At 40.4% G+C, this 12887-nt stretch overlaps 1 protein-coding gene across 1 annotated transcript in view; it reads left to right on the forward strand.

The window, feature by feature from the left end:
• TRPM1 (transient receptor potential cation channel subfamily M member 1) overlaps positions 1 to 12026 on the forward strand; it is a 224436-nt gene extending 212410 nt beyond the window's left edge. The window contains exons 26-28 of the mRNA XM_089652440.1: positions 3573 to 3775; positions 6383 to 6515; positions 6633 to 12026. Coding sequence (XP_089508566.1) covers positions 3573 to 3775; positions 6383 to 6515; positions 6633 to 7920 — 1624 coding nt within the window. The 3' untranslated portion in view covers positions 7921 to 12026. The remainder of the gene's footprint in view (positions 1 to 3572; positions 3776 to 6382; positions 6516 to 6632) is intronic.
• The last annotated feature ends 861 nt before the right edge of the window (positions 12027 to 12887 follow it).

A 12887-nucleotide genomic window follows, 5' to 3' on the forward strand; every position in this document is an offset into this window, starting at 1 on the left:
TGTGTTCAGGCGGGGGTGTGGGCTTTGCCGTTGCTCGGTTGACCATCTTCTGTATCCAGTCCACAGTCATTGACCATCTCCTGTATCCTGTCCGCAGTCTCTGACCATATCCTGTCCGCAGTTTATGACTGTATCCTGTCCACAGTCTCTGACCGTATCCTGTCTGCAGTCTCTGACCGTCTCCTGTATCCTGTCCGCAGTCTTTGAGTGTCTCCTGTATCATGCCCGCAGTCTCTGATCTTCTTCTGTATCATGTCTGCAGTCTCTCACCATCTCCTGAATCATGTCCGCAGTCTCTGGCCTTCTCTTGTATCATGTCCGCAGCCTCTTACCATCTCCTGTAATCTGTCCGCAATCTCTGACCTTTTCCTGTATCCTGACCGTCTCCTGTACTATGTCTGCAGTCTCTGATCGTCTCTGGTACTATGTTTGCAGTCTCTGACCATCTCCTGTAGTGTCTCTGCAGTCTCTGACCCTCTCCTGTAGTATGTCCGCAGTCTCTGACCGACTCCTGAGGTGGAGCTGTAATAGGAAGAGGAGGAGCCTAAAGAGGAAGGGTAGCATTTACAGATGAAGGGGTGGATCTTAAAAAAGGAACAGGTGTGACAAATTTAGATGGGGGGCTGATTTTAGTCTTGCCTAGGGCAACACAAAACCAAAATACACCACTGCATACCTGAAGAATATAATAGCATATGATGAATTAGGTCTATTGACCATTCAAACTGCAGTTCATTTTTTTTGTGATTCCTATGTTCGGGGTAAGGTCAAAAAAGGTTATAAAGTGGTTGTATACCTTAAACTTGAATCTGAACAGAGTGTATATAAGTGTCATTTCTCTCTGCTGCCTAGTTCCTCTGCTGTCAGCATGAGTCACTTCTGACAAGTTTTTCTGACACCAAGAGATAAAACGCTGACAGCGGAGGGATCGCCAGCTGATTGACTGCCTCAGCTCTGGTCCCATGTGCTGTGTGAAGGGGGGTGTGTCCCTTCCCTCCAATCAGCTCTCAGGTCTCTTGTACAGTGTGTAACTGCAGCTCCCCACTGCCTGCTTTGTGAGTCTGTGAAAATTCCTTTTCATGGGAGTTTTGCATGGATGAGCAGCAGAAAATCTTTAGGCTGTCAGCAAATTGGCTTCCAGTGGCTCTGATTTTAAGCACAGTGACTAAAATAGAGAGCAACTGAGAATGCACAGAGCAGGGTGAGGATTTTAAACATTTAAACAGTATAGGCACTTATTTTTAACCCCTTCATGCCGGCGCCTCCCGGCCCTTTAAGAGTTTCAGAAGCCAGGAGGCGGGGCGGGTTTAGGGTCATGTGACTGCCGTGACCTGCCTGCATCTCCTAACTTCTGGCGATTTCGTCCCAAACCCTGGCCCATACCCATCAAATTCTCACCCCGAGATTCAGCCCCCTCCTTCGTCTGGCAGACACTGTGGCTCTTATGCTCTAACTTCTATACCTCTGCCAGTTCCCCCTTCTTATGCACAATCTGAAATTCCCACTTGGTCTGTAACAAACTCACCATAGCCAATGACTTTTTGTCTCCAACTCCTTTAACCTGCTTGCAATTACTGAAACCTGGCATCAGAATTCTGACTCCCCAGATGCCTCTCCCATGGTGGCCTACTGGAATTATTTACCCAGACCCAACAAATGACAAGGTCCAACTGGACTTCTTCTTTCCCCACAAGGCATCTTTAAAGTTCTCCATACACCTCCCTCTCTGTCCCTCTCCTCTTTTGACACTCACTGTATTGCTTTTTTTTTCTCTGGCTTCTCTGAGAATTTCATAAATTTTTTTGGCCTCCTGGACAAGTATCATACTTCCTTTACAACTTTTGTGCCTGGCAACCCTACTATTTCTCAGAAATACCCACTTTTTTCCTCTGTGACATTACCATTCTGGTCAATATTACCACGTCAGCTACCTCTCAACCCATCAACCCAACCTTATTTTTCAACATATCACAATGGATAAACACTGATACTCATTCTAATGGCAATGCCCTTGACCTTGTTTTATCACACCTCTTCACTCCCTCTAACCTCCTTAACACCCCTTTTTGCAATCTAATTAGCTTCACGGTCTACCTGTCCCCTACCTCCCAACCCTACAAACAGGAAACTGCCAATCATTTCAAAACATGATTAATATAGTTCCTGATGAGATCTCCACTGTAATGCACTTTTTTTTTCAGGCCCACCTAACCACCTGCCCCCTGGATGATGTTTCCTCAAAACTACTATGCTCACCCTCCTGCTCCATTCTGTGCTCACTAACTTAAATCTTCAATCTCTCCCTCCCTAACGGCATTTTCCCCACCCTTTCAAATTTGCAGTAGTCACCCCCATACAGACTCTCACTGCACCCCTTTAGTTTCAACAACTTAAGACTCATCTCCTTGCTCCCGTTTGCCTCCAAACGTCTTGAACACCTGTGTCTACAACTTCCTGAACTGATACCTCACTTATAACAACCTTATCAGTCAGTTTTGCTTCTTCCTGCCACTATAACCTGACTACCTTCTTAAAATTCACTATTAACTTACTAACTGCTTAAACCATGGGTCACTATTCCAAACTCATATTCTTAGACCTTTTCACTGCCTTTGATATCATTGGCCACCCCTTCCTCCTCAAAAATCTGCACTCCTTTGGCCTCTCTGACTCTCCTCTCGGTTTTCCTCCTACCTATTTCAGTGTCACTTACAACTCTATCACCTCCTTCTCTTTCCATTAGAGTCCCCCATGCTTTGTCCTCAGGCTACTTCTATTCTTTCTTCACACCCCTTCCCTTCCTCTTCTTTCTTCACACCTCTTCCCTATTAACTTTCTATGGAATCCAAAATCACCTTTATGCTGATGACTTTCAAATATTTCTCTCAATCTCCTCATTCACTTCTAATTTACTGATGCTTTCCTTTTCTCGACAGCAGAAGTTGATATAAATTCTTACAAAATGGTCCTTTCAGGCCTAGACACAGTCATTTTACTGGAGCTCCAAGACAGTTTTTCAGTTTTTTAAGCAAATCGTTACTGTATATGGTGGTTTTTCAAGAAAGTTTAGTATGTAGATATCTAAAGTTACTAATACGTCTGCTTTAATAATAGCATCTTTACAAATTTAAATTAGTTCCGCTATGTTTTCCATTTTATAATGCCAGGCTAAAATATTCATAGTGTTGGCTCTTGTTTTAAATTTTGAATATAGTATTGGATATAGTTATTCTTTTTATTGTCTAAATTGTGTTTATTGTATATTGTCTTTATTTTAGAACTCTTAGATTGTACGCTCCTTGAGGGTTAGGGCCTGATGTGATTGTACAATATATATGTAAAGCGCTGTGTAAATTAACGGCGCTATATAAGTACCTGAAATAAATAAATAACTCTAAATAGTTCAGCATACGTTTTTTCAGAAGTCTTAAGTCTTAACAATATTGACATTTTCTTTCACTACTACTACTGCAACGTAATATATAAACTGTCACAAACAATTTGTTTGGGAGTTTTTGTAAATCAATTATACTTTCCATTTTCTCTTTTTTTTATTTTTATTTTTTTAATAGTAACACCTTTTTTGAAGTAAAGTCTATTTCAAACCAAGTGTGGAAGTTCCAGCGTTACCAGCTCATTATGACTTTTCACGACCGGCCTGTCCTGCCTCCTCCAATGATAATCTTTAGCCATTTGTACATCATCCTGAAACGTCTTTGCTGTCGCTGTAGAAAAGTACAAGAAGGGGAGCAGGATGAGCGTGACAGAGGCTTGAGTATGTTTATTGTTTAAGAATTTACTTTGAATATATATGTATGATTAAATGATCCTTTTCTCTGCAGGTTTTGATTAAAGTAGAATTAAAGTTAATTTTTTTGGGATAGAGTATAGGAGGGTAATAACCCATCAGTGTTTTTTGTTTTTTTTGCCATTTTTGCCAGCCAGAACAGGAAGTGAGAGGTAATCAATCCAAAGTGAGAGAATTCCTGGCTGTCATCTGAACTAGTGTCCGCATTGGAAGATTTCCCCTCTATTACTGTTCCGTGGACAACCCAAAATTTAGGATTTTCTTTCACTTTCACTTTCAGTGATAACAGTAAACATGGCCAATAGAGAGGGTGAATCTCCCTAAAAGGGCCACAGACAGCAATAAAAACCTGACAGGTGTTCTAATATCTCTCCACTCTAGCTGAAGCTAGAAATGCCTTTCCATTAATTTAACCACTGTGCCTACTTACCTTTACAGTAAGTAAGGGTCAATCTTCTCAGCTGGGACATATACAGCAAAACAAAAAACAAACACGGGTTTTGACTGGATTTCACCTTTTGTTGACTGAGCAAGGGTAAAGCCCTCTGCCTTGAATAAGACTGATGTGAAGGTGACTCTGCCTCCTAAAAAAGAGAGCTACAAGCAAGTTGTCACATACCTGTATGAGGAGCTCAAGATGATGAGGCTGGCCTCTTGTGCAATTTCTTGTCCAAGCACCCCTGAAGGTTGAGGGCAATGGAAGGGTGCAGGTGCTAGGAAGGTGGAACAGCGGACTTGAACATGGCATCAGGTAAACAGAAGCATAGCAAGGGTGATCCCTGACTTCACCGAGACCAGAAGAGAACAGAGCTTGGTCATAAGCCAAGTTTGGTTGAGTAGGAAGGCACCAAATCATGAGCAGGATCTAGGTCAAAGATAAGCTGAGGTTGGCAATGGGCAGGCAATCAATTAGAACATTGATAGGCAAAATCTTGGTAAAGAGTCCAGGCTGAGGCTGGTAACACAAGAAGGCAGCAGACATAATCAGACAGGGTAATCCAGAGGCAGGTCAGAAGAAGGCCAGGTCAAGCAGATTCAGGATCAAGGATAAAAGAGATCCATCCAAAAATGATCCCATGCAGGGCTCAGGTTTAAATAGGCCAATAGGCACCCTTATCTGTGGTGCACATTGTAGCAAATCTGCTCATCAGAGTGGAAGCGGAGTTCTCCTTCAACTTGCTGTATTTGAGGTATTCCTCACTCATTCCTCACATCCCCCCCTCTTTTCCCTTCCTGAGAGGTGGTGGGGGGTCAGCCCAGGAGAAACATTCCTGGTGGGGCCAGCAGTCCTTGGAAGCATTGACCCAAAACTGTGTAAGCCACCACGTCATAAAACAGATAATAGCTTCTCTCCCGAACTTGAAAGAGTAATTGCACAGTCCTCGGGTCAACCATATGTTTCCTGTCATGTATTATGAAGCTATAGTTAATTCAGTTTCCCACTGACCACTCCCAAAACGTGTAGTAAGAGCCCTCCTCCCCTTTTTGAGGGGGACTTGTAAGTGAGTTACACACTCACAGAGATCTCCGAGGTAACATGGTAACATGGTAACAGAGGAGATCAAAGAACCTTTCTGCTCTGCACTTGAATCTGCTTACAAACCAAGACATATGGGCAAGTAACTTAACCCTGTAATTTCCTCGCTATTCTTTGTTTGCTGTGTCTTTATATACATATATATATATTTTTGTGACATCTCCTTGTAAATATTTTATTGCACCTGTTTTGACCCTGTTAGAAATAAATCTTTCTTTCTGGAAGTGTTAAACTGTTTCTAAGCGCTTACTTGCAATTCACGAATCCCTGCCTTTGAAGAGACGCTACTGTTTGTTATATCTCTGTATAGCAGGTCCGCGGGCCGTGCTATATAGATCAATATTTCAATCATTATAGTGTATATTTTATAACGGGAGTTTCCCAGTCTCTGACAAAAGTGGTGGTGGCAGTAGAGGGTTAGTTGCGTAATTAACCCGACCCAGTAACAAGCGCATTCAGGCTGCAGGCACAGATTGTAGACCATTAGCTGGACAATCGCTGTGCAGGGTGCAGCTGGGTGGGGCCTTGTTACGCGCGTCACACCGCGGTTTTAGATCGGCTGGTCCTTCGGTCACGAGTTTGGTGAGAAGGTCTGGGGTCTGACGCCGTGGGCGTGACGTATTACTGTTAGTCGCGGTCGTGCGATTGTCGCCATGTTGGTGGCGGCGACCGCGGACCGTGACACACATATCCATGTTTTAACACTCATGCTGATGTGTGTGTGTTCCTATGCGTGTGCTCCCCTACATTCTCACTACCCAATTGGTCCATCACTATGATGGACATCCTCAGTGGTCAATAGGAATCTCTTTGAGGCAGAAGGAGACAGGCAAGCTCCATTTCTACAAGCAAGTGCTGGAGCATTGCCCATTCAGAATGGCTGGCATGAAAGGTAAATAGTAGCAGCTGCAGGTATTTTCTTTTTTTAATTGAACAGTTTTTACTGATTTGATGTAATAACTTATTTGATACCTTATCCGTCATTACCTTAACTGATGTAATAATGTATAAAGTAAATGTTTTCTTGAACCCTTCAGAGTTGTTTCTTAATGAAGAAGAGCTGAAAAAACTGTATGAGTTTGAAGAGCAGTGTGTGGAAGAGTATTTTCAAGAGAAGGAGGATGAGCAACAATCATCAAACGATGAGCGTATTCGGGTCACTTCCGAAAGGTAATTTTATTTCAAAAGAGTAAATATTTATAAAGAATAGACCTCACGTGACTTAAGTAAAGTTCATATTGTTCTAGTTGTTATTGCATGAACTTCAAATTACTCTTTATGTTGTAGAGTTGAAAATATGTCCATGCGGCTAGAAGAAGTGAATGAACGTGAACATTTCATGAAGGCCTCTCTGCAGACAGTTGACCTTCGACTTTCTCAACTAGAAGAACTTTCAGGAAGAATGGTTAATGCTCTTGAAAAGCTTGCAGGAATTGACAAATCAGAGTTAATCCATGTACGCTCACGAGCTTCATCAGATGTAGATGCTGCCTATCTCTTAAGACAAGGAAGTGTAAACAGTTCGGATGGCAACAGTCTATATAAATACCATGTTGAACCTGAGGAATTACCATGTGATGATAGTACAGGTTCAATGTCACCTGCTGTTGGGCTTCGTAGAAAAGCATATTCTTTTGGGATGAAAGTAGAGAAAGGTGAAGAAGATCAAAACATGCAGCTAGTTCCACGGCAGGCAAGTCTTCGTTATGCCTCAAGTGCAAATGCTGTAGTAACAAATGATTTTAACAATGTCACCTTAGGAATAATTCCACCAACAAAGCCACTTTCTAGCATTGATACCTTGTCTCCAGAAAATGCTAACCTTAATGTTAACTCTGAAAATTCAGGTGAAGAAACGGCCAAGCAAACTGATGTCATCTTAAATGGCCAGTCCATAGCAGAAGTCACTACTTCTGATTTTTCAAACTCTCATTTAACAGTAGAAAGGACAAAACTAGAAGCCACCATATCCTATCCCTTAGAGAAATCAAAAGCTATGCGGTATTACCCTGGTCAGTCATTTAACACTTGTCAGGCAACTATGACAAAATCTAGAAGTTTTTTCTTTACACAAGGTGGAACATTAGTAGGTGGTGTTAACAACTGGACAACAGAATACAGCACAATTATGGATCAGATGTGTACTCCAGCTATAGAAGACTGGGCAAACAACTGGAGCTGTAAAGGAGAAGGTTCTCAAAAGCAAACACCAGAGCTTCCCAATATTGTACCAGAGGCTGAGATTCAAGCGGAGCTTAAGCAACTGCTAACAGATACAGAAGATGACAGTGATATTGGAGAAATAGGAAACAGTGCCTCTTTTCCTTGCACACCTTTCACTGAAAGGACAGAGACAGAAAACTTACTGTCTGTAAAGTCAGACAAGACTTGTGGTTTTGCCTCTCCTAGATCAAAAAGTTTACATTGCCATTCAAGAAAATCACGATCCTTAATGGATAAGTTAGAAAGACCGGGGCATGCAAGCAGCGTCATGAATATTGTAGTGGCCTGTGGTAGTGCAGCAGATGATTCGAAAACAAAGAAAGATAATGCATCCACAGAAACAGAATGTTAATATTAAATGATATTTATTTGAAGTAGTGGAGTAAAATTGGGAAGGCTTGATCACCATAAGATTTTAAAATATTTTTCTACACTTCTATAAAATACCACAGAACTTCAGCCCAGAAAGTACATTGATAACAAACAATACTTGACAATTGCAGCACCATTTTTAAAGAAAGCAGAATTAAAGTAATTGTTCATTATTAGCATAGCGAATAGCTGTAATGACAAGAAACCCTAGCACCATGATGTCTTGCAAAACGTTTGTTTCTTTAAAGGATAACTAAACCCAAGAACAAAAATTCATTATATTGTAGCTTACAGTCCTTAAATATGGTGGTTGTAATAGTTTTTTTTTCAAGCTAAGTACATTTTTAAGCATGTGCAGAAAATACCTGTTGATCTTGCCAGAAATGTAGTGTTCTTATAATTTCATTTCAGCTACATTGAAGAATATCTTTCTTCCTATGCCTGTAAACTATTAAGTGCCCTGCCATCCATGTAATGGAGATGAAGAGATACAAACATGTTTGTAGTCCATATCAGGAAAGCAGCCTAAGGTGACAATTATGGCTCTCTCCTCCATTGAAACAGTGGAGGCGTGACATAGCCACTCAAGGACAGGGAGTGTGTTATTTGCAGGGTTATCAGGTGAAATTAAAGCAAACAAAGCTTGACAAAAAATGCAACTACCACACCAAGGACTAGTGAGCTGCAATATAGGTATTACATTTTTTGATCTGGGTTTAGATACACTTTAAGCTAAATTTAGTATATCAGAGACCCTAAAAAGGGTCTTGGAAATGAGAGTCAGAGAGACAGAAGGCCAATATAAATGAGCATCCCAGGTTACATATTAAACCAAATCCAGTTTGCTCAAATCACCATCATTTTCATATTCAGGTATTCTAAATAAGCTAACTAATATGGAGTTGAATAACTACAAGCTTTTCCCCAGAGCTTAGTGAATGTGGTAAAAATACAGTTTGCAAAGAATACCTAATCACAGCAAGGAAAATTAAAAATAAAACACTTTCTTACACATAATTGGATAATGGAAGTCAGCAGAGCTTTACCTAAAAAAAAAGTGAAAAATCCCATGCAAAGTAAACAGCTTGTATGCCTTTGGTAAACCAACCACTATATGTTTTTCCAAGTATGTCAATACACCAGCCTGATTATCAGCATATGTATTGAGCTTGGCAACCCATTCATTTCATCAGATGTATGGCTTGTAAGCAAAATTCTCAGAACACAGAGTACAAATAATATGCATGATCATATACCCTCCGAGCTGTCAGGAGGAAATAATGGAAATAATTTTCACACCATACATAAGTGTTTATTAATAGTTTGTTTAAAATGGCCTAATCTGACGTGTTTCAGGACATGTGTGACCGGTTTAACCTTAAAATTCCAGTAACACTTGATAACAACTATGCAACTAAAGCTGACCTCCACTATTGAGTGTTTTTGGTATTGGTGCCATGAAAAACACGTATTTGAGAAAATATCCAGTGAGGTCAGTAAAGAATGAGCTAAAAGTTAAGTATTCATAACTCTCTTTTCCCATCCAACTTATCAATTAGGTGTGAACAGGGATAAATAAAAAGTATTGTGTTTTTATGTACATTTGTCCTGTATGTGGTTTATATAGACAAGACAGAACCAATGAAAGAAGTGTAATGACTAAGTAGTTTAAAAAATAATGTAAGACAGTGTCAAGCTACATACATAATATAATATACATAATATACAAAGTGCTATAACCAAGAATCAAATTAATTTCTATTAATCCCAAATCATGTCAAACAAAACTTTTCAAGCTGTATGGCAATTTTTACATAGTTACATTGGTCCTGCTTGGTCCAATGTAAGTATGCATGTGCCATACCTGTACGATCCCCCTGGAAGCTGGAAATCACTGTGGTAGCACAGCTACTACACTGATTTCCTCTAGCTTCAGCTCAGGACTCCTGAGGTGCCTATTACAGTGATTTCCAGCTTCTGCAGGGATCCCACTGGTATGGCATATGAACACTCCAAGCTGTACCAATGCAACTATGTAAAATTGACATACCTTGCCATACATTGCCTTCATTTTTTTAGGACTTTTCAATGATAGTCACTGATGGCATTATGAAATGTTTTGACAAACAATCTTCATGCAAGTGATTGCATGAAAATCTGACAGTAGTGGAGGCTGATTGGCTTACAATGCTTTCCTTCCTTCTTAGGGCTGCTTTACAAATCATTACAGGAAGCTGTTATAATAGCAGCTTTTACTTATACTAGCAGTGTTTTGAAAAAAAAAATATTAATTTGAATGAATAAATGACTGGAGTAATTTGTAGTTTTCTTATCTTATATCTGCCTGGAGTTTGTTTTAACGTCAAATGTTTTCCAAAAGTGACATTTTCACTTTTACACTTGTATTACTCTGAACATTCTTTGTACTTTGTATTTAAATAGTATTGACATATTACACAGTACTTTACAAAGATAGTAATGGAAGTTCCGGGAACAAGAGTACATAAATCAATTGAGTTTGTTTATTCAGCCTGAAAGGAAGAAAGATGCTGTTTTGTTCATGACAACTAATCAGATAATTATTTTATATCAAAACCTGCACAAGACAGATTATAGCCAGGGGACCATTTGGTTGATGTGTGGTTACGGAGGATACGTCTCCCGTTCTGTGTAACACAGCCCCTATAAATGGAGTGATGCCTTAAACTCTAGCGTCTCTAGGTAACTGTGCTGCTGCCCTTTTGGCACTCAGTAGATTTAGATGAACTTTGATTATTATAGTGAGTTGAAGTAAATTATTAATGCTGAACTCCAAGATAAGCAAATATTGACTAAATACAAGAGGGATGTGCTGGGACATCCTGCGTCCAGGATGATGATGGGGAACTGTGCCCTCAACACCACAGCCCTCAATACCCCACCCACCTCCCATTGGGTGGACAAGAGGACAGGGCCAATATCGGCATAAATCAAACTGTTTGTGGTACCATGCAGCCAACTGAAGAGTCTAAAATTGATGCACAAATATGGGACTAACCAAGACAAAGGAAAAATTGTCCCTGCGTTTAGTGGTGTCTTTGAAATGAATAAATTTAATTATGTCAGTGGTGTAACTGGAATGAAAAAAATGTCCATGAGGCAATGGTGTCACTAAAAGAAAAAAATGAGTCCGTAGTGGAAGAACCCCCCCCCCCTTCCCCAGCAGTACAGAGATTCCTTTAAACCCCTTTAACATCCCCCCATTACTACTGAGCCCCCCCTCACCCCTCACTTTATCCTCCAATAACAAAGCTCTCCCCAATTAAAAGCTCCCCCCCCCCCAACTATCCTTCCACCTCATTCCCCACTACAAAGCTCTAAGATCACCCCCCAAACCCTCCCACTACAAAGCTCTTTCCATTCCCCAGTATAAAACTCTTCCACCCACTCCACCCCCAGCTACTTACCCAGTCAGGAGGAGTGGCTGTTAGGAGGCTAGGCTGTCACAAGTGCTCTGGGCAAGGAGATAAGCTTGTGCACACAGAATCCAGCACAGGAAGTTGGCTTCTGTGTTTACAACAAGTGACAGTGGTGGGCACAGGGCTAATGCCAAAGGTGGCAATACCGAGTACACAGCACTCCAGATGAAACAATGCCCTGCTGACAGGAGTTATATTGAAGTCACTTCTGTCAGTGTGGAGGGGAGAAGAAAACTGCTGGAACACCAAGCTTGCCCCTGCCTCTACACAGAGAGGCTACACACAGGGCCCATGCCCCTTCTGCCTCCCCTTTGCCCTGCTGCACAGGCTATGTACAGCACAGTCATAATGTCACTGCTACCTTTACAAGGTAATAACATAATTCGAAAAAGCATTTGGTGCACACAAAGTGGATTTATATCCTTCGTGGCTAATGAGATATATGAAATTTGTTGTGCCTGGAGTCCAGCTTTAAAACTGGGGTACTGTTCCTGCTATGAAAACACAACTACAACACCCTGTTATCATGACTATGAAAGAAAAATTAACTGAAATAATTTGCTTGCATTGTAAATTTAGCAGTAAAATATATGTTCATTCTGTTTTGATAAAAGACATTTTCACATTCCTTATTGTCTACATTTTTATGTACAAAACAGATGTATAAATCTCAATAATGGACCACCATGATTATTGCTGTTTCTATTCCTTTTTTAAACAAGCATCTGTTATTTGTTGAACTTTTATCAGCGAACATTCCTGGTAAAAGGTTACATTAAATGTAATTCAGAATCTTATATATCAACAGATATACTGTACCTCGTCTTAGAGGATCTCGACAACAGTTCCAGGTACTAAAAATCCAGTTACAAAACCATGCAAGGAACAATGCATGTTCCAAAACAAAACCTTAATAGGAAACCCCTGTGTACATTTAGGAATGTTTTTTGCTCATGCATTGTACCTGCTCACTGAACAACATTTAGGTGTATATTTAAACAATGTGCATAGCTGTTCATCCATCAAAAATGCATGTAAATTAGTCCTGTGATAATTGGGTAAAATGAAATGTTCTCAGTCTATGTTCTCTGCAGATCAAAGGTTATTCATTTAAAAAAATGTGAATGGAGGCAAATATCACAAAATGACCACTAGATGGTGCAGAGTATCATATTATTATTATCATTATTATACAGGACTTATATAGAGCCAACAGTTTGCTCAGTGCTTTACATTATGGAGGGAGACAGTACAGTAACAATACAGTTCAATACACGAGGTCTTAGAGGGCCCTGCACCTTGGAGCTTACAATCATAGGAAATAAGTATGCTTTTCAGCTACATCAAGTGGCCTTAATGCAGTATTTTCCTCCTAGATTGTAAGCTCCAAGGATCAGGCCCTCCTTTCCCTCCTGTATTGAACTGTATTGTTGCTGTATTGTCTCCTGTTATATTGTAAAGCGCTGAGCAAACTGTTGGTGCTATATAA

The sequence above is a fragment of the Staurois parvus genome, unplaced genomic scaffold (assembly GCF_062004578.1).
Source record: "Staurois parvus isolate SC_StPar_1 unplaced genomic scaffold, SC_StPar_1.0 ptg000682l, whole genome shotgun sequence".
Lineage (NCBI taxonomy): Eukaryota > Metazoa > Chordata > Amphibia > Anura > Ranidae > Staurois > Staurois parvus.